This window comes from Genypterus blacodes, unplaced genomic scaffold, assembly GCF_046128005.1.
Source record: "Genypterus blacodes isolate CSIRO-AG114 ecotype Tasmania unplaced genomic scaffold, CSIRO-AGI_Gbla_v1 ptg000107l_1, whole genome shotgun sequence".
In the NCBI taxonomy this organism is placed as follows: Eukaryota; Metazoa; Chordata; class Actinopteri; order Ophidiiformes; family Ophidiidae; genus Genypterus; species Genypterus blacodes.
This window is the reverse complement of record NW_027466911.1, coordinates 2,118,540-2,146,064: the sequence shown is the minus strand read 5'-3', so window position 1 is coordinate 2,146,064 and position 27,525 is coordinate 2,118,540. Positions and strand designations below refer to the sequence as shown.

Genomic DNA, 27,525 nt, shown 5'->3' with positions numbered 1-27,525 from the left:
GTCCAAACAAGTCGAACTTCCACACAGAAACTCGGCAGAAGTGAACGCGCGTGGAAGCTGCTGCTGCTCCCACTCACTCGACGAGGCTTCAGCGGAGACGACGGGACGACAAACTGCCCCATTTCCACTCATTTGAGTCTTTTTCCCCCCGCTTTCACCGCACAGTTCCTGATTTTATTCGCCATATTTGTCCGTTTTCGCTCCTTGTGGGAAGTTAAAGATGTGGAATCTTCGGTTGGTGTTCGTCCTCGCGCTTGCGACCGGGTTCATCAGTGACAAAGTAAGTGTGTGTCGGATATTCTTCAATTTAACTCTAATTGTTTATCTGTCTGATAAATGTTACTTTAATTTCTGAATTTCAGGCGATATAACACATTGAGTCAGTGTCTGCGGTGTTTTTGTGTCATTTTGTGGCCTCTACTTTCACTGTACTGTGTGTTTATTTCCTCTTTAAACCATATAGAAACTGTTTTGATCTATACTTACTATATTTTTATATGTTCGAGGAAGCAAACCTATGTACACAGGCGCTATTTATCGGCAGACTAATCCAGGTTTTAATGATACTATATTCCACCAATGTCGCTTTCAGTCGGTGTCAAGTTCACCTGGGGCCAAAGCTTCTTCAACCGGGGGACTCGATCCACACCCTGACCTGCCCGAGTGTCTCTTCTTCTTCTTAAATGCCCTTTCTCTGCTGAATGAAGGTCAGCATTTAAAGGCAGAATAGTCTAAACAGGATGAATAAGTGATCGGTCACCAGGGCAAAATATTCAAAGAATGACGTAAACTGAGAGATGTTTTGCTCTGCCTGACATAACAAGTCTGGCTTGTCTTAACGTACAATTTCTCTCTTTCCTCGTGTGTGTGTTTAAGAGTTTTGGGGAAATGTGGAAAACACCTGTAAATGACAGGCTGCAGCAAACGGGCTGTAAACTGGTAAATGTGAAAAATATCCAGGCTGCACGATTTACAGACTGTTAAAAGTCGTAGAGGGGGAGAGAGAGAGAGAGAGAGAGAGAGAGAGGTGATTTACAGAGTGTATACTGTGGAGTGGAGAGAGTGGAAACCTGAGATGATCCTGCTGGATGTGGGGGCAGATGAACCTGGCGAGTAGGCAGCACGCGTGGGCCAGACGCGAGATGAAATACCTCCAACGCAAAACCGTCCTGTATGGCTGGATTTTTGTTTTTCAACGTCTAAATATGAGGTTATAAACTTCCTGATACCACCTGAGCCTCACTAGGTTTGATCTCGGTGTGCGTCACCATAGAAACTCGTGTTATTACAGGAAAAGAAGCATTTATCTGCTGCAGTACTTTCACAGATTTTTTTCCCATTCTGCGTTTTGTAATGTAGTATTTGTGTTATTTTGTGTGACGGACCCAGAGTACTTTGATCCCAGCTCAGTTGATGCCTCTGTCAGTCACTCCGGCCCCAGATTGCAGGGTGTGATGGCACAGCCTGTGGTCACACTGTCACTTTCTGGGAGGTACGGGTGTCACGGTGACGGTGGCCACTGTGGAAGGTTCTGCTTAGGCGATGATTTTCCTCACGTTATTATAGAAATGAAATGTCTGGCGGTGACACATGGTGAACCGGTAGTGGTGTCATTCTCTGGATGGATGACTCACACACTCACACACACGCAGTGCATCCCAGTGGGCCAGTCCAGGCAAGCACTGTGTAGCTGTGTGAGAGACACAGTATTCCACACAGCCGGAGGGCAAACTGTGTGGGAGGACTAAGAGGTCATATCTCAACTCGCATAATTACCGATCATCATTTTGTTGTTGCCTCTGAAACCCATTTTCCTTTTACAGCAGGAAGAGCAAAGTCAGGTAGATTTGAATGAGCGATCTTCCAACAAAGTCAAACAAATGGTCGCTGACATCCTCTTCCTCCCTGCGTTGTGTGCACAGTGAGGTCACTGAGGTGTGTGAGCAGGTTAACTGACCAATCCTACAAGTCACAACAGTGAAGTACAGAGACGACGGCAAACACAGTAACACACACCCACACACACACGCGCATTCATTGCCTCTGGCGCTGCCTGACATTTGTTTGAGTTTGTCAGTCGTTTGTCTTGATTTCCAAACCTCTGCATGTCCTTGGGGACTTTTTACGCTGGAGTTAAAAAACTCAGAACAAGTCCAGGAAAATGTTTGAAATGAAGCTAAATAGGCTCAGCTGCAGCAGTGAGAGACGTGAGGGGAGTGTGTGTGGTTTTCCCCACAGGTTGGCGGTCAGGGGATTGAGTTTCCTTGACCACAGAGCTGCTGGGACTCTTGGGTTATACCAGTATGTCACACTCCACAGGTTCCTTTAAGGAGATCACACTTTGTTGTCTGTGTGAAAAGATATCAGAGGATTTTGTTGCTATTAATGACTTTTCTTTTTTAGAAATAGGGTAAATGATATATACATCATTCTAAAATAAACAGACTTACATGGGTCCATCTTATTCTTACGCTGGTAGCTCATGTGTACAGACCTACACACTGCTCCCTGTCATACAATCATATGTTCAAACAAAGACAAGAGACACAGTTTTAAATGTTCCACGATGGATTTCCAGCCATTGTTGGTGAGACACACACTCTCCCAGGTGAGCAGTGTGTGTGCTGCTCATGTCTACATGGTGATGACAGGTCTGCTATGGTCTTCTAGCAGTTACGCAACCTGACTGTGTCGAGCCGCCCGCTGCAGAAACACACACTGTAATACACACACGTCCACAAAATAAATGTTTAGTATGAAAAGTATATAGTGCACTTAGTAAGTAACCCCTCCCCCCTCACTCTCTCTCACTGTCACACCCATACAAACACACACACACACACACACCCGCCCCAACCCCCCACTGTGTTGATAGATGAGTTGCATGTCTGCAGTGTTTTAACTCTGTGACCTTCCCAGAAAACTGTCTTCACTATGACAAAGCTCTCGGGGGCCAGATGGTTATTATATACGTTCTCTCTCTCTCTGTGTGTGTGTGTGTGTGTGTGTGTGTGTGTGTGTGTGTGTGTGTGTGTGTGTGTGTGTGTGTGTGTGTGTGTGTGTGTGTGTGTGTGTGTGTGTGTGTGTGTGTGTGTGTGTGTGTGTGTGTGTGTGTGTGTGTGTGTGTGTGTGTGTGTGTGTGTGTGCCTTCATGCGAGTCATACATATGTAGCTCCATGTTTTCCAGATGTGTGTAACGTTTGAGCGACTGAGTCACGTCTTCCCGTAAAACGACAGACGTCTCACAAGCTGCTGGGAACAGAACTCTCTTTTGAATGTATAGTTTTATCTTCATCTGTGTGTCCTGCTGTCTGTCTGCCTGTCTGTGTGTATGAGAGTGTGTGTGAGTGTGAAATTGCATGTCCCTGCTTGACCCTCTCCTACATCTCAGGTAGCTGGTGTGTGCCGCTGACTGCATCTATAGATCTGTTACTGAGCTCAGTCACACAAACATAAGAGGGACTCATCAGACGAGCCTCGTGTGTGTGTGTTTGTGTTTGTGTGTTAACGTGTTGCCGAGTGCAGCGTCTGCTCGGGTTAATCTCTGCCCGAGGACACACACGACGTGTGCGCTCAGGCCCCGGCACACTTGAATCTGTGTGTGTTTTATTGTCGTTGTTGACATTTTATCCTCCGAGTCAAAGTTATTGAAATCTGTGAAAGTTTGTTATCGTAGCGAAACATTTAACAACTAAGATGCATTATCTTTATTATTGTAATATCCAATATCATCCTCCAATTTAGAACGAGATGTAAACAGGAACAGTCGTTGATGTGAACACACGGTGATAACTTGTCCTCACTGTGATGAAGGCAGAAGTGTGAGACAGGCAGAGGCTTCACTGTGACTAACTTCTTACACGCATGTGGGAAAAAACGATTTACAGTCTCACCCTCTGAGTGTGTGACCCCGTGTGAGCAAAGCCTCAATCCCCTCTGACGTTGATGAGTCATCTTCATCACTCATGTAAACGCACTGATTGATGAGGAAGAAACGACTCCAGTATGACGTCCACAGCAACGCTTCTTCTTCTATACCCAGCTCATTGCTTTACACCAACGCTACTGCTCTCTCTCTCTCTCTCTCTCGCTCTCGCTCTCTCTCTCTCAGCACCTGTGTTAGTAGAAGCATAGTACACATACCAGACATACCTCAAGTCTCAACGGGCCATATTCATCCTCCTCTATGTGTGTGTGTGTGTGTGTGTCCCTGTCTGACTACCAGCATCTATGAACTCTTCTTCTGTGGTTGATCGTTGCATCTTCCTGTTTGGTCTCTCAGTTCTCCGTCTCGTATCAAGCACTTGCTTGGTGGGCAGTTTGCAAGCCTCCGATATGAGCTTGTGAAATGTGTGTGTGTGTGTGTTCTCTCCCGCTCGCTGTGTGTGTGTGTGTGTGTGTGTGTGTGTGTGTGTGTGTGTGTGTGTGTGTGTGTGTGTGTGTGTGTGTGTGTGTGTGTGTGTGTGTGTGTGTGTGTGTGTGTGTGTGTGTGTGTGTGTGTGTGTGTGTGTGTGTGTGTGTGTGTGTGTGTGTGTGTGTGTGTGTGTGTGTGTGTGTGTGTGTGTGTTTTCCCTCGTATTTACGTCTCGGCCGTCCGGCTCTGTGAAGCATCACAAATTAGTGTCACACAACGCATGATACGACTCCATTTACATGCTGCATTATGGTCGCAGTACATACCATGGACACACACACACACACACACACACACACACACACACACACACACACACACACACACACACACACACACACACACACACACACACACACACACACACACACCAGTGCATATTTGGCTAGTGTAGATCATTGCTTGTGGGAGGTATTGTTTTACGTCCAAACTGCAGACCTTCATGTGTTTTCAATTACTGGAAGGAATTCTGCGAGTGTGAAAGAAGTAAATCAAGAATTCGTGTGTGTGTGTGTGTGTGTGTGTGTGTGTGTGTGTGTGTGTGTGTGTGTGTGTGTGTGTGTGTGTGTGTGTGTGTGTGTGTGTGTGTGTGTGTGTGTGTGTGTGTGTGTGTGTGTGTGTGTGTGTGTGTGTGTGTGTGTGTGTGTGTGTGTGTGTGTGTGTGTGTGTGTGTGTGTGTGTCCTACTTTCTCTCCTTATCTCTGTCAGTGTTTCTCTTCTTCTTCTTTGTTTGCTCCACAGTTCTCCTTTCTCTGGCCGTGAATGACCGTAACACTAAAGTAACATTGTCCCCTCTCTCTCTCTCTCTCTATCTATGGCTCTCTCTCTCTCTGACTCTCTGTCTCTCTCTCCCTCTCTCGTCCAGGCCTTGGTCTCCTCCCAGTCCCCCTCTTCCCCCCCGTCAGATGACCTTTACCTCGAGGGCCGGCCGTCCGGTGACTTCCCCGTCGACGATGAAGACGGTGACGTTGGCTCAGGCTCCGGATCCGGATCAGGAGACTCCGGTAAGAAAACACACACGCACACACACACGCATGGAGTTTTACCTGACATAAGACACAACGCAGGGGGCGGAAGATGGTTTAACTCATCTCACATCTCCTCTATTGGTAACAACAATCACATGTACACACACACATGCTTGTACAAAGCTTAGAGAACATGATGATTTTCCCATCATCACTCTGACATAATAATGTATATAATCATCATTACTGTCCTTACACTCCACATGTGTGCGTCTCCTTCATGAGGAGATGATTGGACACACACACACACACACACACACACACACACACACACACACACACACACACACACACGGAACCTATAGACTTTCAGTTTCACGTAGGCTGCTCGTCTTTTGAGAGGAAACCAGAGCAACTGTAGCAACATTCCAAACCACACTACAAACAATTGCAAATGTTGTGTGTCTCACACACGGTGAAGCCTTCCTCTGTGACGTCTCGTTGTGGTACGACACACTGCAAAGAGTTCCTGTACGGAATAAGAGCCACGCCAGCGGCTCTTTCTTTTCATCTCTTTCAAATTGATATTTCTCAATGAGGAGAACCCGGGCGATCACACACTGTGTCGCAGTGGCGTGCGTGTGTGTCTGGCTCTTGTCGTCATAGTAACAGCACCTGTAGAGCGTCGCTCAGCATCTGCCGCCTGTGCGCCGTCAGCACCGTCTCACCTTCACAGCTCCCCAGATAAAGAAGCAAAGAATTGCGTTTTTGAAAGAAAAGATGAGTCGGCGTTTCCTTTGCCGCCTCAGCACCAAAGTTCACTGGAGGATGGAGATGTAGACCTGACGCCACAAACTAAGATGTCCTCTGTTAGACAGGGGCGACTCAGAGGGGTTACATCATCATCTGGGCCTCCTGGTGCTTAGTTTTTATTATTCTACATGTTTAAGTGCATGAGGAAGAATGTCTCCTGGCCCCCTGCATTCATGTGTAACACACACACACACACACACACACACACACACACACACACACACACACACACACACACCAGATGTTTGTCCTGAGGTTGTGTGTAGTGAAACAGGTGAGGTTTTTATTGGCAGACAGCAGATGAATGACTCACTTGTACTTTCAGAGTGTGTAGCGTGAACATACCTCCATGCTACGATGCTCTTTGGTAACTTCCAGTAAAGTAAACTTGCAGCACACTGATCTGATTATTGATCTGCTGAGAGCACAGTGGACCTGCTGTCTGTCCCCCAAAAACCAAAGTTCTCACAGATTAGCCTGACGTGACTTTAACCTTTTTTTCCCTCCGCAGCTCTCACACACCTCATAGAGAAGGGATCCACCATCACGAAGTTCGTCTTCAACGCGACCGAGACCACACCGGACAAAGAAGCGTCCACGAGTCAACCTGAGACGAGGAGCGCTCCACACGTCCCGGCAACCACGGCGGCGTCCAGCCAGGACCCAGCGACCACAGTGGAGGACACGACCACAACCCAGTATATCCTCCCTGAGAAGGAGGAGGGAGAGAAGGAGGAGAAACTTTTTGGAGGAAAGACAGAGGAGGAGGAGAAGAAGGAGGAGGAAGAAACGGAGGTACAGTAGAACATTATTTTCCTTAAATCCCTTAACCACTAAACAATGATTCACAGACAGTTTCCAGTGCTTCAAAGTGCTTCAAGTCCTTCTCCACACATTCCCAAAGGTCTTCCCATCTCTCTCTCTACCAACACATTTATCCATCCATCTTTTCCTCTGTATTTGTCTTCCTCAGGTGCCACAAACTCATCCAACAACCGCTACCGATGAAAGCCACAGCAGCTCGCCTCCCAGTGAACCCACCCCAACCGAAGTCCACTCAGACGTCATCAAGCCTGAAGAGGAGGAGGACAACTTCCTCCCACTCCCCGAGGACAAAGTTGTAGACGTTGTATTCATAGAAGACGGAAATGAAATCCTGACTAAAGAGGACCAAAATGAGCTTATGGCTAAAAATGGCCATGGCGGCAGAATGATCCAGCCTGGAGAGGTGACGTCAGAGAACCTTTGGGAGAGGACGGAGGTCCTGGCAGGTAAACAGAGCGTCTCCCTCTGTGTCCCAACGCTTTAACTCCTCTGTGTTGTGATGAACGCTTCTTAATCTTGACCTTCTCTGTTGTCCCCTGCAGCGGTGATCGCGTGCGGAGTGGTTGGGTTCCTCTGCGCCGTCTTCCTGCTCATGCTCCTGGCGTACCGCATGAAGAAGAAGGACGAGGGCAGCTACGACCTCGGGGACACCAAGCTGTCCAGCACCGCCTATCACAAAGCGCCCGACAAGGAGTTCTACGCCTGAGCTCACAAGCAGGGGCAGCACGGAACCTGTCGCCTGCTAATCGGGCCGAGATTGGATCTATAAGAGCTTAATAAGATGATTCATCTGGTTGAAGTCGAGGCTCCTCTGCTCCTCTGCAGCGTTCCTCCCTTTTTGTCCTTCCCCCCCCTCCTCTCCTCTCCTCGTCTCCTCTCCTCCCTCCTCGTTGACCTCCCGTGCTGTCCTTTCACCTCTTTCTCCGCATCAACGCTCAGTGTCTGTGAAGAAGAGGACACAAGGGAACAAAAATGGTATTAAAATGCATTCCTATCATTCCATTCCAGGGAAGGACTGAGATATTAACACCCCTCCTAAATTTGAAGAAAGGATCCATCGTCTCTAGAGTTCCGCAGCCCGTCTCGTCTCGCAGCAAACTAACCCACTGCAGAGCGTTGACGACGTCGTGCCTGTAGTACTTTGAGAAACTGAACCACACTGGACTCTGACTTGGACCTGGTTCTGTGTTACCGTGGAAACGTGTCCCTTTTTAAACGGAGTTGCAGCTGAACTGTCCCAGCTCGACTCGACGAGGCGACACACTCGTACGAATAAGACTTAAAGGAAACGGTACTACATATGGAATCATTACTAAAGACCTTTTTTACTCTTTATTCGCGGTCAAATTTGCCGAGTTTTTGTTACATTTCATTTCGTGTACGCTTTCTTTTGCCGAGTGGAAGATGTTTTTGTTTTTGTAAAGAGGAGTGAATCTGTTCTGTCACTCTGTTCAGTGTTGCAATGAGAGATTTTTGTTTCCCTGCAGGTACATCGATTGTTTTGTTTTGTTTTTGTTTCCTGCAGAATTCTGACGCTCGTAGAATCGACCAAATATAACTGTAAAGTGCTTTCTTTGTCTTTTTCTTTATTTTTTAAGTAGCTTTTTTTCCAATGTCTTTTATGTTTATTAGTTATATTTCCGTAAGCCATTTTTAAACTCTTGAGGAGATTTTAGTTAGCGTTGTGTGCCTTTTGCATCTGGGACAAAGCAGCGCCGTTAAGTGGAACCAAAGCTAATGACTATAATTCAGAAATGGTGCAAGTGACTGATGCTCTCTGACCAAAACCAAAGTACATTCCTCTCTGACTGTCATCTCCATCCAGTCATTACTGCAGCTTTGAGTTTAAAAGGACAGCGACGCCACCGAGTGTCTCTGACAAGCTAAAATAAGTCGGGTTAGAGGATTTCAGTTTGACTTCTGAGCTTCTGATTGGAAGCGCAGGAACAAGACGTGTGATTCCTTTGTGATTGGATACAAAAGCTGGTGAAAAGTGCAATCGTGTCAAGCTCAGAATGTCACTCACCCAAATATCTGCCAGGTTACACACACCAATGGAGGGACGTTTGCCTGAAAGCAGCTTCATTGGCAGTACAGTGATAGAGAAGGTCGATCCAGCCCTCATTAAATACAGATTCTTATCAAAGCTGCAACGATTCCAGATTGCTGTTGTGTATTTTATTGCTCTGGTGTGACGTTAAAGGCAACGCAATTACTTCAAGATGTAAGAACGGATCCAGGCTCGTGTTTGGACGCCTTGCTTTTCCTGCGTGAGGGACAAAAAAACCATTTCTGAAGCAATTCAATGCGATCTGAGACACATACGGATGATGGAATCTGATCAATACCCCACTGTTATTCCCTGTATATAATTGTTTGAGCTTCGTGTCGTGCAGCTTGTTAAGTTCATCTTGATTGTGGGCCTCTGGAGGGGGGCTGACGCTGCTGGTGCCACGCTGGTGCCGGACCACATCTGTTATAGTTCTGGATTATATTTCCCTTTTCCTAGAACCACGCTGACATTTCTGGCGTCAGGACAAAGACCATAAACTGCATTCATGAAAGGTTAGAGAAACGCCTGCCATCCTGTGAAGACGCTTGGTCTCTCTCCTTTAGGATCTCTGCAGTATAGCGACGATACTATTATGTATTTGTACATTATTAAAACACAGTGCAGGTAATATATATTAGTGACAATATGAAGTGTACAGTATTTACAGATGTTCAATGCCTATTTGTGCCTACTGCTTTTTTTTTATATTTATGTTTAAGTTCATTGTCGAGCCTGGATTCAATTTTCAACCCAAACACACTCTGTGATTCTTCTCTACTGCCAATACTTCTGATCGGAATTGAATATAAATTGACTCCAGACTTGGTTTTGGACGGATGTGGGGGACCAATGAGAAGTGGAGTTAGACAGGATGGTGACATGAGCACAAGAGAACTGTGTTTCTGAAAATATGTATCTTATGAGGTTCACTACTGAATAAAAGATGTGGCTTCAACGCAGCGTTTCAATGGGCTGTTTCTCATTCCATCGCTTGGGGGAACGATTTGGTTGTAAGAGAGGACATTCCTCCACTGGCACACACACACACACACACACACACAGATGCGCATGGCAGAAAACACATATTTTCACTCGGTCAGCAGTAGTATGCTGTTTTGACGTTCTCTCTCTCTCTCATAGACACAATCTGCTAATCAGTGACCGAGGCAGTAATTGTTCCCAGTGTGTCTTTGCCGCTGAACACCTGTAGTACAAAATGACAAACCGTTCCGACATCAAAGGAACCTTCCCTGAGTGCTAAGTGTTGTTAGTCTTTTAGGTAAACACACACAGTAGTGCCTTTTGTTCCACTGGGTTGCACAGTAGCCCAGAAAAACATTTCCTCCTGGCCCCAAGAAACATCCTCTTGAAAATTTAGATGCCTGAAAAAAAAAAAAGATACCGGTTTTCAAACCCCCGCGCTAAGCCGAGCCAGCAGCGTGAGAGCGCAGCCAAATGGTCAGATGTTTTCCAAAAGCCAGTGATGCAGAGAGAAAAACACAAATGGCAGAGGAAGCGGAGGTGAAAGACACAGGGAGGCAGAATGTCAAGCATGTGTGTCATTATGTTGAAAGCAAATGGTTCAGTAAATAGGAGAGAAGGTAAGGAAAATTACAAATAAATGTCTTCTTACATTTTGGACATTCACTTATTATAAGAGTGTTAAAGAATCAGTCAAGGTGTATTTCATGATGTCATCAATTCTCATGTCTACACTTTACTGTTTGTGATTACTGACTTTTTCTTTTGATCTCAAAGACAGGGTAAAGTCTGCTGCTTTAACCTTCCTGAATTGAATTTTGGATTTCAATTCAGGAATAGACCCCATAAGCCCATATAAGGAAGTTGGTGTGGTACAAACAGTGTAGGAGCTGAAGCAACAATCCAACCTGAGTGAAATTGTAGTGATTTACAGCTGATAGGTGAAGGTGATACTATAGGGTGGCCAGACGTCCGGCTTTGGGCCGGACAGTCCGGCTTTTCAATGCCCTGTCCGGCGTCCGGCACAAGCCGAACGCGTATTTGTCCTCCTTTTTTAGGCACCACCCACACAGCAAAAAGACTCCACGGATTCGCCGCGGAGGTATCGCGGCTTCCGAAGCGGACCCGCGAAACGGACCCGTATCGGCGTCCACTTGCCCGCAATGTCAGATCCGCTGATTGGCTAAGAGCGGTGTCAGATAAATATCCGCTATATCGTTGGTTAAAAACGTAAACAAGGCTCCGCAAGTGTGTGTCAATTTCACTTATTACTGCACAGAGGTGTACAAAAAGTTCATTGGAAACAAAAAAAACTCTTGGATGCAGCCAGGGAAGAACAGAAGTATTGCAGATAGACAATCAACTATTGTGGTGAGTACACTAGTCTTATGATTTCACTGAGGGGCTACATGAAATATTTATATTTATTGGGTTGAAAACAATACAGATTTTTGAAGGTTGATAACAGTATTCTTGCTATGTTGTTATTTGTACCAGTCCCTGCAGGATACAAACAGGCCGAGGGGCAGTGGGGGCTTGGAAGCCATGATGACAGAGGTGCTGTTGTCTCCTGAGCTGCTACATGTGAAGAGACCAAAATACTGACGCGCGCGCGCGCGCGCGCACACACACACACACACACACACACACACACTGAAGACAAGTCCCCAAATGACTGAAGCACTTTAAAAATGCTATACTTTTTGAGCAGTTGAAGGTAAATGTTGTTTTCTTTACAATCTCCTTTGTTGTTAACATTAAAGGTTATTTATGCTTTTCAAAAAAGCATTTTTTTATTATTATATATGTTACCTGTTATTTGTTTTTTACATTTGAGTCCACACATGCTATGCTTTGTGGCACAAAAGATTCATCTCAGTGGTCAGTTTTTGAACACCACAATGTATTGAATAAATACAAATACTGTGAACAAACACTTTCTGACTTTTCATTAATATTTTTTCCTATTCAGCCACACAAACATCTTCAAACCACACAAAATTGTATTGTAAATGAGAGTATACCAGAGTCCTATGTTCACCATGGTAATTTATTGATATGCCGCATAATGTCCTCCTTTTTGGTGTTATGGAAATGGTCACCCTATGATACTATGATACTTAATGTAGTCAGTTACAGAGAGATATGAAGCTTTTCCAGCTTCTTGTTTGCCCAACCCAACCCCAATCATTTCCTCATATTCTCTGGTTGTATTGGTGGCCTCTTCTTATTCTTGTTGGCTTTCCTGCTTCTTCTTTGTCTCTGTCTCCATCTCTAGCCTCATCAATCACTTGGCTATGGATCTTATTCTCCATCTTAGACCCCACAGATACTTTGGGTCTCCTTCACATAGGGCAAAAACTCACTCCCCACCTGGAAAGAACATTGACCCTCATCTGAACCCTGCATGTTGGAGGTCACAGCTCAATGAAGCCGTCTGTATCTAAATCTTGCTGCCTGCAACCTACAGCTCTGCATATTTGCCTCCTCTACCCACGCCTCGTTAATCAGGTTTGTTCACTTGATCAAGGGTTGGGACCTACCTGTTCTTGACTGGCTACATAGAACAGAACTGGGTAAGCAGGCCTGGGTAGAGCAGGGCCACATACTGTTTAGACTGCATCACTGTGGGTCCCTGGGAGGATTGAGAACCACTTGTTTACAGAATGTCGTAATGAAGAATTGTGAAAACGGTATAACTCAGTTAAAATTCACAAGTACAGTTATTATACACGACAAATTAGACTTAAAAGTCAAGTCATGTTCTTGTACATTTTATTTTGTTCATTAGCTTTCGATTTTATTCTGAAAGGTCCGAGCGGAAAAACTTCATATTTGTTTGGTCACGTGACGCCGCGGCCGCGAGCAAACAGAGTGAGAGTGTGTGTGTGTTCCTGTCAAGTTATCACGCAAGTGTGTTGCGAAGAGAGCTTGGTAACAAATCTCCAAAGGTTTGTGTTTGCAGCTCAAACTGCGCGTTTGTAGTTTGTAGGTCAATTTCTACATTTAAAAGCTGTTTTGTCGTTGTTGTTGTTGAAGTATAACGAGCTGCAAAAACAACAATGTTTATACGTTTAGCGTTCAGAATGAAACTGAATTGATATTAAATGACTTCTAATGCCATGAACACTTGGAACATTGTCAGACTGTTAAAGGGTTCTGTGCTCCGGGATGTGACACATTAATGCTGTGATTCTGTGATTCATCGTGTTCAGGATGAAGGACCGGATGTAACGAGAAAGTTTATCACTCGAGTAGAAACCAGTAACTCTAATACGCAGTTTGGAGCTAAATGTTCATCATCAAGCATGAAGTACATCAAGTACACCTAAATATATATATTATGTGTCTTTTTCTATAGATTTCTAGTTATAAGAATACATGACAAGGTGTAACTTATTCTTATCTCTTACATAATTATTCATGAGCATCTGCGAATCTACAGCCGTTATAGTCAATACAAATTATCTATCTATCTCTGTGCAGATGGAATGTGAGGGCAGATCCTCCCTCTTCCTCTCCTTCCTCATGTCTCTCTCCATGATGTCATCACCGGGTTCCTGTCGCCCTCAAGCCACTTGGTCTGAAGCCGCATCCAATGATTCTGCATGGAGCGGTACCAGAACTCCTGCCGTCAGACACACAGTTCTTAACTTTACTCTTTGGTCTCTCCTGACCTTCCCTTTGTTTCTGTGTCAGCCATGGCAGCGGAGGTGCAGGGATATGCTGACGTGGCCAAACAGATCATTGACCTTGCTGTGATGGGAGCCGCACAGAACCGCTCCTACAGACGCCTGGCAGACTTCACAGACACCATAGGGAACCGAGTCAGTGGCTCCCACAGCCTAGAGATGGCTATCAACTACATGCACAAAGCTATGACACAGGATGGGTTGGACGTCCATCTGGGTGAGTTGGCTTGTCCAGATACTGCATCCCACATCTCTTAAAATAGTTTCCCTCACTCGTATCTTTTCCCTGTGTCTCACCGACACAAGATGCAGGGATAAGACAAGGACAGAGGAACTTTCCAAGAGTAAATTTCCACATTTTTCTTGTCCAGAGGCCGTCAAAATCCCACACTGGGTGAGAGGGAAGGAGAGTGCGGAGATGGTTGAGCCCAGGGCCAAAAATCTGGCAATGCTGGGACTGGGCAGCAGCATCGGGACTCCACCTGAGGGTAAATACCAAGCTGAGGAGATCTTCTTCTTCCTAAACATCCAGGATCATAAAGTTTCAACTTATATAGGAGAAGATTGTGTTGTTTTACGATTCTCCTCTCCTCCTTCACCTCCAGGCATCCAGGCTGAGGTGTTGGTGGTTCAGTCCTTTGAGGAGCTGAAGCGTCGAGGCAGCGAAGCGGCAGGGAGGATCGTGGTCTTTAACCAGCCCTTCGTCAGCTACATGGAGACGGTGGATTACCGGGCGTACGGGGCCTCTGAAGCGGCCAAAGTGGGAGCTGTGGCCGCGCTCATCCGATCCATCACTCCGTTTTCTATCAACAGGTATCAATGTTTCCATCTGTCCCTCCTTCATCTCATCCACCACTTCAGAATTCCATATTCTACCCGGTATAACAAGGGTCTCATCAATTCAAATTCGCCCCCTTTCGCCGATCTAGTCCCCACACCGGTTGGCAGGACTACCAGGACGGAGTGAAGCGCATCCCCTCAGCCTGCATCACTGTGGAGGATGCAGAGCTGATGTCCCGCATGGCTCAGAGGGGAGAGAAGATCGTAGTGAAGCTCAACATGGAAGCCAAAACTCTGCCAGACGCAGACTCCTTCAACACAGTGGCTGAGATCAAGGGCTGGCAGCATCCTGAGCAGGTACACATAAACACACACACACACACACACCTAGAGAGAGACGAGCAACGGCAACTTCTTCTTCTTCTTTCTGTTTTATTTTGTTCCTTACTGGTCGTTCTGACTTTTCTTTCGATGGAGCAGGAAAAGAACGATGTAACCTTGTTCTGCTGACTCCACGTATTCCCACAGCTGTTTAGTCTCTCTTTATCCTGTGTGTGCGCGTGTGTGTGTGAGTTCATCTTTCCAGAAAACAGGCTTAGCTCAGCTGGAAATACTGAGAAATACTCAAAGTTACTTTAGGTCATTCAGTATAAATTAGGGCTGGGAGGAAACACACCAGAGCAAAGGTTCAACTGAAACTTTTCACCTGTTGGATTCATTTTTTCAAGCAAGTTTTGGACTGAATATATTCAGTGTTTGGTCGTGAAAAGTTAGTCAGAAATCCACAAATCAGTTTGTTTGTTTGTCTCTTGTCAGTGTAAACATCTTGTGAACTTTGTGAATGTATGTTTGAAACTTTGAAAAGGTAGTTGGACTTGCTGGGAACAAAACAAACCGATTAAGTGACAGGAAATCCAAAATCTGAAAGGATGCATATTTCCAGAGCCTGTACTTGTTCTTATCTTTTGTGCCTAATGGCGTAAACCCAGGTGTGGCCTTTAACAGGGCTCCATGTGTGAGTCATGACCACTCATCCCTGCAAGTCTGTGCACAGAAATCCCCTCAGAGTGTGTGTGTGTGTGAGTCTGTTAGACCCTCTGGGCTCTGCCTCCTCTTTCAATAAGTCTTCAGACACTAATGGAGTAGCAGGGAAGCGTGTTGGAGCTCTGGCTGCATTTTCTTAAGCAGGGTTACAGATTGATTCTTCTTTGGTTCTCACGGGCTTGGGTCTCTAACGAGGCTCTGTAGGTTTGTGATGTGAAACACAACACTCGTGCCCCTGGATTGACGCTGACACGATAGCTGGAGTCAGCGCCTCTGACCCGTCTCACCAGAGTGGACCAGGAGAGTGATCCAACATAGGGCAGGAGGGCAGCTGGTGCCCTGCTGCACGTTACTGTGCTACTCTCAGGTACTCCATCTGTTTGAGGAGGAGGAGGAGGAGGAGGAGGGATGGGATGAAGTGTGCAGCAGTTGCGTGAGTGAAATAGGGCCGTGTCTATGAATTTTCCACAGCGTGAGCTATGAATCATGATGAGTGTGTCGCTGGATGTTGACCGGAGCGTGTGTGTTATTATTGTTGTTAGGGAAGTGTTTGTGTGTTTGTGTGTGTGCATGTGACTGTCAGGTCTCTCTGCACCATGAGTGTCTGATAAGCTCATTCCTGCACAGGGACTTTCCCAGGAGTGTGTTCACACACAAGTGGAAGCTTCGAGTGTTCACAGCTTCTTGTGGGACAAGCACAAGATTCTTTAGAATCACACACACTCAGCTCAGCATCACACACGTCCAGTCAACCCACAGAAACCTGTTCCTTACAAGCAGAAGTCCACTTGATAGAGATGGTGAATGTTGATGTGGAACGAACACAAACCTCACTCAGGATGCTTGGATTAGCGGAGCAGTGCTGATGTCAGCTTTTACTATTTTGATCTGGGAACCAAACACAGATTCTTCTTCTTTATAGAAAGAGGAAATTAAACAAATGGCACGGTGACATCATCCCTGGCTCTGCAAGTGTGTGCGCGCCAGCCGGACACACACCGGCTTAATGTTGCGGACATGTTCTTAAGACCTTAGAAGGGTCAAGTGAGTCATCTCCAGAGTTTATCCGTTCACAACCACTCAGAGTTGTCTCACTGGGATGGAGTGCTGAGGGTTCCTTCCACCCACACAAGTGCTGCAACAACCAGATCTGCTTTTTTCCCATCATCTCCATGGAAAATGTGCAAAGGGATGTCAACATAGGCGTTTGGTTTCCTGATTTCCTGGTTGATGTCTTAGATACAGACTCTGATAGTGACTCACTCAGAAAGGAACCGGAACTGTTTTTATTGGTATTCCCATCAAAACTGAACAAAATCATCTGTTTTACATTTTATTGGTCTCTAAATATGACTTGTATATCTTCAGCTGTCTGTCCTGTGGGTGCCGTATGCTAACAGCTGTACTCGGACTGCTCACGATCTTAATCAGTTAGCTGTGCCTCCATCATAAAGCAGAGCAAGCAGATCCATTTATAACAAACAGCAACAGGTTCATTCACTCAAGTCTCAGCCAAAATCATCATCAAATCATTCTAAACTCATGTATTTCTCCTTCATCCAGACTTTAATGTTTCTAACCTCTGGGTCAAAGTCCTCAGTTCTGTCACACACAGTTTACTAACCTGGAACATTCAGTCCGACACGCTCGTCCCAGGGGGGAATTCTGCTCCTCGTCTTTCCCAGAAATCCAACATGGCGCTCATGTCTCTCTCTCTCTCCTGTCTGTGTTTGTATTTGTTTATCTGTCACACCTGCCAGGTCGTCTTACTCAGCGGTCATTTGGACAGTTGGGATGTGGGCCAGGGCGCCATGGATGATGGGGGCGGAGCCATGGTATCCTGGGAGGCCCTGTCACTCATCAAAGACCTCGGTGAGAAGGCGGACAAGGAGGTGGAGCGGACAGAAAGAAACTTCTACAGATTCCGATTATTTTACTTTATTTGTCTGACTGAGCAAAAGAGAGAGCGTAAACATGCAGTGAAGGTCACACACAGGCACACGCACACACACAAACACACATTTCAGCCTGTCAACATCCAGACTTAGGGACAAATAGCAAACTGTTCCTGTGAAATGTAAACAAGAAGCTGTTCCAGAAAACACACGATTAGCAGACAGACTTTGACATTTGTGTTTATGAACAAATCAATCAAAATATCATGGGATTCAGACTGAAATGCAGTATATAACATTACATGTGTACGTATATTAGATCTTCCATGTGTGTTGCAGGTCTTCGCCCCAGGAGAACTCTGCGCACGGTGCTGTGGACGGCCGAGGAGCAGGGCGGAGTCGGAGCTCAGCAGTACTTTGATCGACACAAGGTACTCACTGCTATTAATTGGGGCGGCGTGTTGGGACCTGCACACACACAGATCCGTAGAGGGAGTGGAGCATGTTTATGATGGGCAAAGCCGCTCATTAATCTCACTGCCGCTGTAGTTAGGATCGCTCCGGGCGCTGCAAAGAGCGATGGTGCCTGTGATAAAAGGGAAGCCAGCACATCGTCATCATCATCATCATCATCATCAGCAGAGGGAAAGAATGTGTAAGAGGACTTTCTTTGCACATTATTGGAATTGGAGCATATGAATGTAGGTGTTTGTCATTAATAGGTGGAAACAAACTTGTAGATTCAGATTTATGACATACAGATTTATGTCATTAGTTGTAATTAGTTTGTTCCTGGAGCTTTTAAGTCTGATTTCTGCTGGGGGCAATAGAATATGAGAGTCATCATAGAAACCCTTTACTCGTCGAGTCTTATCTGAAAATACTCATTGACATTGAATTTGTTTGCGTTTTTTCTTCTGGATTCAATATGTTGGAGTTGAGTTTCCTGCTTTAATCTCTGTTTTTTAACCAGAAAGGGAAGCTAGAATTCCCTAACCCGCTAATTTGAACCCAAAATGCTGGCAAATGTAGAGTTTGGTTTTGTCGCACTCGTCGAAGCACAATCAGGTTTCAATTCAACATTTCAAACGGATCACTGCTTAATCATGAAGTCCGACAGAAACCCTGCAGACTCGAGAGGAGACAGAGAGGACACGCAGGGAGGACGGTGTTGTGTTTGAACTCGGTGTGAGCCGGTCAAAGCAGCCGCCTGATCTATGCTTGAACTTCCCCCTGTGATTCCACCCAAGCCGCCAAGGTGCTGTGATCTGTAGGAGGCGCTACAGAGGTCGGATACAGAGATCAGATGTTTTCCACAGCGCTTCATTCGTGAATTCCGATCACAACGTAAGGAGAATTTCACCAAATCCCACAAAAGCTGTTGTCTCTTTAGTGCCATAAGAACCAGGAAGGAGTCACTCAAACCCTTTTAATGCAACAAATGGGGGTGAAATCTTATCTCAGCGTGTTTTGTCCGGTGTGTGTGTGACTTTATAGGGACAGATGGGGATTTGGCAGCGTGACAGAGTGTAACGCTGCATAGCTGTTCCTCTTAACTCCGTCCTGACTCGCTGCACCCGTGGACTGCGGAGGCTTTGGCTGGGCTCCAGACTTCTTCCCTAAATCTAAACAATTCATTGCCAGATAGGATTTCTGTCCTCGGAGCTTTGGCTGCAGACCAAAACCCAGCATTGACCCATAACCGTCTCCATTTCCATGATTATATAAGGACGTTTTTTTATTCTTTATTAGAAAGGTATTAAATAGTTCATAATTTAGAACGACAGGAGGAAAGGATGAGATGAGATAATGAACCATAGAGGGGCTGGGGTGGATTTAAGAACACAAACACAGCGTGACCGCAACACTAAAGCATTCATTCAGTCAGTCAAACAGTAATAACAACTGAAGTGATATCAATTAGATCACATGGATTTTTTTGCTTCGTTTCGAAATCAGATGAAATTACTTCAAACTCAAAAGTATCAAACTGAGCTGAAGCCGTCCGTGTGTCAGTCTGGAATGTCAACTTGAGCAAATTGCCACGTTTGATTCCACCTTAACCTCCAAACTGCAGCTGGACTGAGATTGTGGTGTCGTCAGTCTGTTGCTGCGGTGCACAGGTTTGGTGCGAGTGTCTTTGTCTTTGTACTACTGTGAAAGCAGATGGGCTAGAAAATGAACCGGGAATCATTCCAGTTCAAGTTTCTGGTCTTATTCACAGGCTCATTACATTGACACCCCCTTCCCCCCCCCTCCCCCCTTCTCTTTCCAGGTGAATCTGTCGAACTTTGACCTGGTCATGGAGTCGGACATGGGTACGTTCGCCCCCAAGGCTCTGCAGTTTACTGGCAGCGACGCGGCACGAGAGGTAGACGGGAAACATGGAGAACACGTTGCCACATAGAGACACAGCATGTTTATGTGTTTATGTTCTGCCTTTTCAATGAGGTAAAGTTCAGTCAGTACACTTTCTCTTCCCTACTCGGCTGTCCGACTCACTTTCAGATCAGCGTTTCCCACACAGATTGTTTTTCATTAAAGTTTGCGGAAACGGCAGCGAAACCTCCGAGTCAGACCCCAGTACCTAATGAACTGGTGACAGGAAGTCAAGTGAAAGCTGATGATGTTTGTGTCAAGGGTCAAACTCTCACCCAACTGAGATCAAATCACTTCCTCTGTTCCACCAGGTGATGGAACAAGTGGTCAAACTGTTGGCCCGGATTAATACGACCAAGCTGGAGGCGGACGGCGAGGGGACAGACATCTCGCCCTGGATGAAGGCAGGCGTACCAGGTTAGGCCGCATCAATACGCAGAGAACAGGCAGGTGGTGACGCACAGGAAGGCCGCCGCGTCGCCGCCACAAAACAGGAAGCGTCCTCATTCGAAAGTTTCAGGCGGAAATCATGAGCGATGCGGTTTGTAAGTCAGATGTCAGGGACGTAGATTTCTTCCGTTTGGCTCGGTTGTTGTTGAATAAGTGGCTGAACTCAGACTGACCGGCCTCAGGATCCTTTGGGTGCCCTCAGCTGGGTGGATACTCACACACACACACACACACACACACACTGTACTGGTACCTCTGTAGGTGGGTGCACCGTATGGTTTAACCTCTTGCGGCTGTAGGTCTTATATCAGAGGTGGTGGTTTTTGCTGTAAACAACGTCTCTGTCTCCATGGAGTTTGGGTAAGAAGTGAGACGGTACACAGAGACGCATTGCGGTGTGACTTGAGAAAAGGGGGAAGGAAAGGAAAGGAGAACACAGACGCAGTATATTTAAACCTCATATAAGCAGCATTGACCACAAGCATATCAAATAAATTCCCTTTTTACTGCAATCCGTGTTTCCCTACCAACTAACAGAGTGACGTCTCCACCATGACCCATAAAGATCCTCAGTGATTTATGGTTCTGTAGGTTTGCCTTTACGCCACTCTGGACTTTATTACAGAAGTTCTCTGGACTTAGTTAAGAGTTTATTAAACCATTTGGAGCGTGTCCTCTTGGACGTCCTGTAGATATTCTGTATCGTCCTATAAAGGCCCCCCGTTTTCGTACAATGGTTGTTCTCGGGAGTGCCGGCTCTTCCTCCACCTATAGGAGAAAAGGAAAGAAACAGGAGTCGGTGTTGTTCTTGGTCTCTGTAGATCTTTAGCAAAGTTTTGAATCGAATTTGAATTTTATTTCCTTTGCGTTTCTGTTGTTTGGTCTGATTTAAAGGTGGTTGCGTCGACCTACAGATGGAGGGAGGTGAACTCGCCGTCCCTCCTTAATAAACCACACGGCGCAGGACTTAACGGTTGGATGCTTCTGCGGGATTTATGTCTCCCAGGCCGACACATAAGTCCCAGTTACAGTGTTTGGATGGATGTAAAGCTCGCTTGGAAGACTTCCATCGATACAAAAACGGTCAGCGCGGAACTGTAATTAATACGTCTCTCTAGGCCCGGACTGGAAGTGATCGGGGGGGAAATGGAAAGATAAACAACGGGGCGTGATTCATAAAGCCATGATAAGATCTCTGGGTGTTGCATTTAAAGTTTGCCGTAAATTTGGTGTCATGGGTGGAGGCTGTGAACTGGGAGGACGAGGGGTCTCCATATTTGTTTCTCCTTTCTCCAAGCTAATGCGCTCGTGGTGTTTCTGGGCGGCGGCAGGGGAAACTAAATCAATTTGTGTGTGTGACAGAACAGGCGGCTCGTTGGCGGAATGACGCCATCGCTTTCTTTTTGTCACCTGTTCCCCTCGTTTCTATGGCAGCCCCAAAATGGCCGACGCATACCGACGAGATGATGTCGTCTCTCTCGCATGCTGTCAACCGCTGTGTGGATCGGTCACGGTGGACGGTTGAAGGGGAGAAAGTGTGATTGTCCTTCATTACTGCCCCGGCCTCTTATTCATCAGGAAATAAGTGTTTACGTTTCTGTCCAGAGTTCGAGGAGAATACGAGGGAAACCAAAGAGGAGGAGAGATGTTGGGCTTTGTTTTTGCTTTGGCAGGAGACTTCTTGGAGCCCAGTCTTCTATACGACTCCTGACAGGAAGGATGAACTCACAGCAACTGGACTGTGATCTGGTCATTATGGTCTGGGTCACAGGCCAACGCTGCTGAGGCGGTTTGTGTTTGAGTTCGGTTGCTGAGTAACAAAGCGTAGACATGGGGCCACTGCATGAGGGAGCTCCACCAGCCTTTACCTTCAGATCTGAACCTGTAGAACGTATATACATCGATTGATAAGTACTGAGCCTGTGGGGTTTGTCTCTTTAGATGAATGCAGAAACCTACAGAAAGCCTCAGATGTGGCTGAGCTCCTGTAGTTGTTTGATGAACCACTGAGTCATTTTCACTATTGCCCCACTATAAAGCCTCTCTCTCCTCCCCTCACGCAAACACACACACAAACACACACACACACACACACACACACACACACACACACACACACACACACACACACACACACACACACACACACACACACACACACACACACACACACACACACACACACACACACACACACACACACACACACACACACCCTCTTGGTCTTTAATCCCGTACACTGAGAGCACATAGACATAGAGCCAAGTCTGTTGTCTCAACACCAAACGTCATCACCCACACTGACTGAATGGTCGGCTGTCAGCCCCCGCATTCCCCATCTATGACCTCCCTACACACACACACACACACACACACACACACACACACACACACACACACACACACACACACACACACACACACACTTGGGTTTTTCAGAAAGGGTTTTCGGTATAAAGGGTGAAATATGAAATTTATTTTTTAGCAGAGTGGAAACTGCGAAATAGTGAGTAATTCATGTTTGAAATGACGATGATCTCCCACACATGAACACGTTGGCTTTGTTCCCCTTCGTGTTTGCTGTTTCTTGGGAAGGATTACAACACGGGGTGAAGGAAATGATGCCCAACAAGAAGCTTAAGTGTAATAGAGGTTTTTCCTTTTAATAAATTCCTGTGTAATCTGTGAGCCGGCAGGTTGGATTCATCATCAGGTTAAGAAATAGCAGTGAAGCATCAATCTTGGTTATTCATTCCCTGTGTCTCTGAGGACGGCACCAGGTTCAGAGATAACACCTTAGATACAAGAATTAATATGTTTGGGTGGAGAAAAAGTACACAGTCTTATCAGTTTGGTGTTGTTAGTCTGATGTTCATCATACTGTGAAAACGTACAGAGCAGGTTTTTATCTCATGATGTCATCCCCCCCCTCCCCCCCTGCGTGTGTGTGTGTCTGACTTCCTGTTTGCCCTCCAGGTGCCAGTCTCCACGTGGCGGACAGCCGATACTTTTGGTTCCACCACAGCGAGGGCGACACCATGACCGTCCAGGATCCCGGAGAGATGGACCTCTGCTCGGCATTGTGGGCCGTCGTGGCCTATGTGGTGGCCGACCTGCAGGACATGCTGCCCAGGTAGCCACTCCGGGGGGTCGGGGTCACGACCTCCAGCCAACAGAGAGGCAGGGCAAATGAATTCCATCCAATGATGAAGAGTTTGAGTGAAGAGCAGGAACAAAGGGAGAGAATGACCAACAGGACCAGGAGCTCTTAAAGTAAACCTTTTAGCTTTTTTATTTTAGATTTAGCTGCTTAATGAAGACTTTAGCTTAGTCTCAAACCAAATATGTTCTCAGGTGATTGTCTTTCTGTCAAGTATGTGGAATATGGGAAAATAATGTTTGTGACCATCTAGAAACAGAACTAAAGAAGTGCCGTGAGTATTCAACCAGAACACAACACTGATCCTGCCATCATACATGTCATTGTATGCATGTTTATGTTCTTTATCGTTAGCTCATGTACTGGAACGTTTACTGTGTGTGTATATTGTTTACAATTATTCCGGGTGTGTCTTACTCATCATCATCATCATGCGTCTTCATGATTAAACATTGTGTAAGCCGAAGTGTCATCTTTTCCTTCACTGTGTTGCTTTTATTTTTGCCCAATCGTTTAGTTTCTATAATGGTGAAAAGAGGAAGAAGAATCAGGAGGGCGAAGATGACTTCTATAGAAAGCAGAAAAGGAGGAGAGGAAACACGAATGATAGCACGATGAGCAGAGAGAAAAGCAGAAACAAAAAAGGGAAGAAAATACAAAGGAGAGCGGAGAAGGGATTCATCATTACACAGGCGCCAACAAGACAGATGCAGAACACGTGCACGCACACGCACACGCACACACAGCTGTGATCTCTTTAACCAAGAGCTGATAAGTCAGCGGTCTTATTGGATGTCAGAGTTACTCAAGCAGTCAGTGTGTACATAGCTTTGGAAAAACAGCTGTGTGTGCGTGAATGTTTGTGTGTGCGTGCGTGCGGTGGATATAGAAACACAAACGTGTCACTTTTTTGTCACCATCTGGTGTCTCGTTGTCATTTCACCCTGATTCACACACACACACTCCCTTAGTGACCTGTTGCCTTTCCCCATGGCGTGTCTGGGACGTTCCCTAAAGGTCCCCGGCCTCCATCTGTGTCACCAGCAACAGTTACTAAGGACATTCTGGGGGATGAGGTAAAGACTAAATGAAATGTTGACGGGCAGAAGTGAGACTTACCTGCACTCAGGAGAACTGCTCTCTCCATTTGTTATGAATAAGTGAACATACAGCCTGTGTGCTGTTATAAGCAGCACTGATTCATGTTACCAGGTCAAATTGATAGATCTCCTGGTTTATAACTCTACAGCTGCGTCACATGTAGACTTAATGGCTGCACAAACAAATAATTTTATTAGTTATACGTATGGTTTGGCCTCATGTGAGAAGGTTCCATGCCCCCTGCTCCTCCATCAGTGCTTCATGTTTCCCATCTGAACCTCTGGGCCTCACGCATCGTCACACAACAAGCCAGAGGTCAGTGAGAAGTGGACTTGATCGATCAGATTCTGTAGCTGGACGTCGGTCAGCAGTTTGTCAGCACAAGATCGCCATCTAGTGGACAGATTCCAGAAGCAGCCTCCAGTTTGGTCCAGTGAAACTTTGAGTTGTAGGGTTATACTGGAGGTCTGAGTGACAGCTTCATCCTGCAGGCTTCAGTGTTACTCTGCAGTATTATCAATGCATGTCAGTGTTTACTTGAGACAGACGTGTTTAGAGATTGAAATGCAAAAATGAAACAAAGGAAATAAGACATCCAAAATTAATTAAAGAAAACATTTTATTATATAGAATACTAACAGACAATACAAAACATTAAACAATGAAATCTGTATAAAGTAACAAAGATAGCTGAGCTGAGTGACTTGGTGTCTGTGAGTCAGCCATGTGCTCATGTAGCCACGGGCCGCCTGGAGTTGAAGACCTTGATCCCGTTTTGCATTGAGGACCGAGCGTGTTTGGTGAGCAGAGCTCCTGTGGTCTGCTTCTCTCCACAAAGGTCCCTGTGTGAGGACAAGAGGACATGTTTCAGAATATTATGGGTGTAGAAATACATTATGAAACAAAACATTTACACCTTACAGCTTGTGATAAGGTTTAAACGGGGACACAGACTCAATGTACGGCGTGATGTCCTCCTCTGTCCATTTCTCTCGGAGTGCAAACAGGTGGTTGAATCGCTCCAGCGTGTCCTCCGGGAGATCCTCCACCTGCAGCAGACAGATGGTCTCTGGACGAGCGCTGCGGTCCACCAGGGCGACGCTCTGCGGGGAGAGACGAAGAGGATCAGGGGGCGGAAATGAAAGAAATGCCGCCGCTCTTCTACTCAGAATGTGGAGAGAGGCAGAGCGGAACCTTGAGCTGGCTCAGCCGAGTGCTCATCCCCTCTGGGACGCTCTGCTGCCAAACCTCCTGGAACTCCCTCAGGTTGAACTTAACGGCGTTGTGCAGCAGCAGCAGCGCCGTGGCTCGGCAAACTTTATCCTCATCCAAAGCGTAAAACACCTGATCTGTAGGGAGGAAGGAGGGATCAGAATCAGCTAACAGGGTCAAATGAATGGAACTGGATTCTCATGAACGAGGCTTCTTACCGTTTTCTGTGTAGCATTTCCCATAACAGTCCAAGCAGTGTTTAATCATTTCTCTACAGGGGACGAAGATTGAATTGTTCATAGAGTCTTTAAGGACTGAAACTGTCTCTTGTCAAATGTTTCAGTCTAGTGTGTGTGGCTCATCTATGCCGACCTACTTTGGTTCCAGTGGGCTCAACTCTTCTAGACTGGTCTGCAGGGGAACCTTGTTGAAGGACCACGACTCGGAATCCACCAGCTGAGCCACGTGACCCACGAGTTTCATCTCGTAGTCAAAGTCCAGAATGCGCCAGAAGCCTGGAAGAGGACGGACAACAAAAGTTACACGTCTCTGAAATCCCTTAGGGTTTAGGTGTCTGTATTAGCAAATAAGGTGAAGATTAGTGGTTAAGTCTGACAGAGAGTGTGTGTGTGTGATTACCATCTATCTGACAGGCGTGCATGGTCTGCAGATGTGCCTGTAGCTCTTCTTCACTGGCCTGGATTTTGTCCAGCAGGTCCATCATCGTGTGCTGGCAAAGAAGGAACACAGAGATCTCAGACACAGACGCAACATTCCAAAGAGAACGTTCCAAACTTCCAGAGCTTTCCCATGAGGAGGAGGTGTGCAGCGTGTGTGTGTGTGTACCCTGTCCTCCGTGTTCTCCTCCTGTCCTCCTAAAGCAGGTCCTTCATACGGGTTCTCCATTAGAAGCCTCTTCAGCTTCTTCAGTTTGGGACGGGTTCTCCTCAGCTCCCAGTAGCTGCTGCAGAAGCCCCAGATCTACAAGACGGAGAGGAGACTGTGAGTGTGTGTGCGTGTTTGAGAGTGTGTGTGTGTGTGTGCGCCCTGGTCTTCATACCGGAGTGTGGACCACATGGGAGCCCTCCTGGCTCTGGGTGAGCTGGTCTGGGGTCCTACCTCCGGGCACTAACAGCAGTACATTGGACGTGTCTGCGATCTTCAGGTCATAGGTCAGATCACCGCTACACAGCACTGCGCGCTCCTCCTTATCACCCCGAATCACCAGACTGGAGACGCGAACACACACAGCTTTAAACTCAGTAACACTATTCATAAAGTGAAGACAATGAAGGAAGCACAGTAGAAGATACGCTGCTACCTTTGCCCAGCCTCGATGTGTCTGCTCAGCGTGTCGTCCAGCTCCATCAGGCAGTAGTCTGCGGAGGAGACGTTGTCCCCGAAGCTCAGGCAGTGGATCGTGTTCTGCAGGTCTTCTTCTTTCAGCTTGGCGATCTCCAGAGTGGCCTGGACCTCCTCCAGAGTTCGCATTCTGGCCGTCAACTCACCCGTCATGTCGCGAAATCGAATGTTTTGAGGTTAAATGTGACGCAAATGTGTTGTTGTGTTGTTGTTTGTTGTTTGTTTCCCGCGAGCGCTCCTGTCAAATTTCCCCGCTTTCTACTGGAGGGAGGAAGGAAGTGAGCGTGACGCGCGGCGGCACGACAGCAAAACAGATCCGGGTAGGAACCAACACTCGACGTCCCAAACCCAAGAAATAAACATCCACATGCTCAGTTTTCCATTCGTTTCCTTTAA

General features: G+C 46.4%; 3 protein-coding genes across 4 annotated transcripts; 2 read left to right on the top strand and 1 right to left on the bottom strand.

Annotated features, from left to right (window-relative positions):
* Positions 1-9: 9 nt before the first annotated feature.
* LOC143008769 (uncharacterized) lies at positions 10-10,028 on the top strand. The gene is made up of 5 exons (XM_076160662.1): positions 10-280; positions 5,280-5,418; positions 6,707-6,990; positions 7,169-7,466; positions 7,563-10,028. The coding sequence occupies exons 1-5, from the start codon at positions 221-223 to the stop codon at positions 7,724-7,726; spliced, it is 945 nt and encodes a 314-aa protein (XP_076016777.1). The 5' UTR covers positions 10-220; the 3' UTR covers positions 7,727-10,028.
* A 2,875-nt stretch (positions 10,029-12,903) lies between these two features.
* Positions 12,904-23,920, top strand: LOC143008785 (carboxypeptidase Q-like). Its single transcript, XM_076160693.1, has 11 exons — positions 12,904-13,005; positions 13,541-13,670; positions 13,754-13,963; positions 14,118-14,234; positions 14,352-14,559; positions 14,676-14,883; positions 17,331-17,442; positions 17,805-17,896; positions 19,741-19,836; positions 20,156-20,261; positions 23,271-23,920. The coding sequence occupies exons 2-11, from the start codon at positions 13,541-13,543 to the stop codon at positions 23,429-23,431; spliced, it is 1,440 nt and encodes a 479-aa protein (XP_076016808.1). The 5' UTR covers positions 12,904-13,005; the 3' UTR covers positions 23,432-23,920.
* A 1,282-nt stretch (positions 23,921-25,202) lies between these two features.
* dscc1 (DNA replication and sister chromatid cohesion 1) lies at positions 25,203-27,395 on the bottom strand. 2 transcript variants are annotated; one of them, XM_076160808.1, is made up of 9 exons: positions 27,089-27,395; positions 26,828-26,996; positions 26,614-26,748; positions 26,407-26,497; positions 26,144-26,282; positions 25,986-26,038; positions 25,750-25,904; positions 25,477-25,658; positions 25,203-25,397 (listed from the first exon to the last, which is right to left on the bottom strand). In XM_076160808.1, the coding sequence occupies exons 1-9, from the start codon at positions 27,280-27,282 to the stop codon at positions 25,286-25,288; spliced, it is 1,230 nt and encodes a 409-aa protein (XP_076016923.1). In that variant the 5' UTR covers positions 27,283-27,395; the 3' UTR covers positions 25,203-25,285. The 2 variants fall into 2 exon arrangements, with proteins under 2 accessions (XP_076016923.1, XP_076016924.1); XM_076160809.1 differs by having other exon boundaries at positions 25,204-25,397; positions 25,510-25,658.
* Between the last annotated feature and the right edge of the window lie 130 nt (positions 27,396-27,525).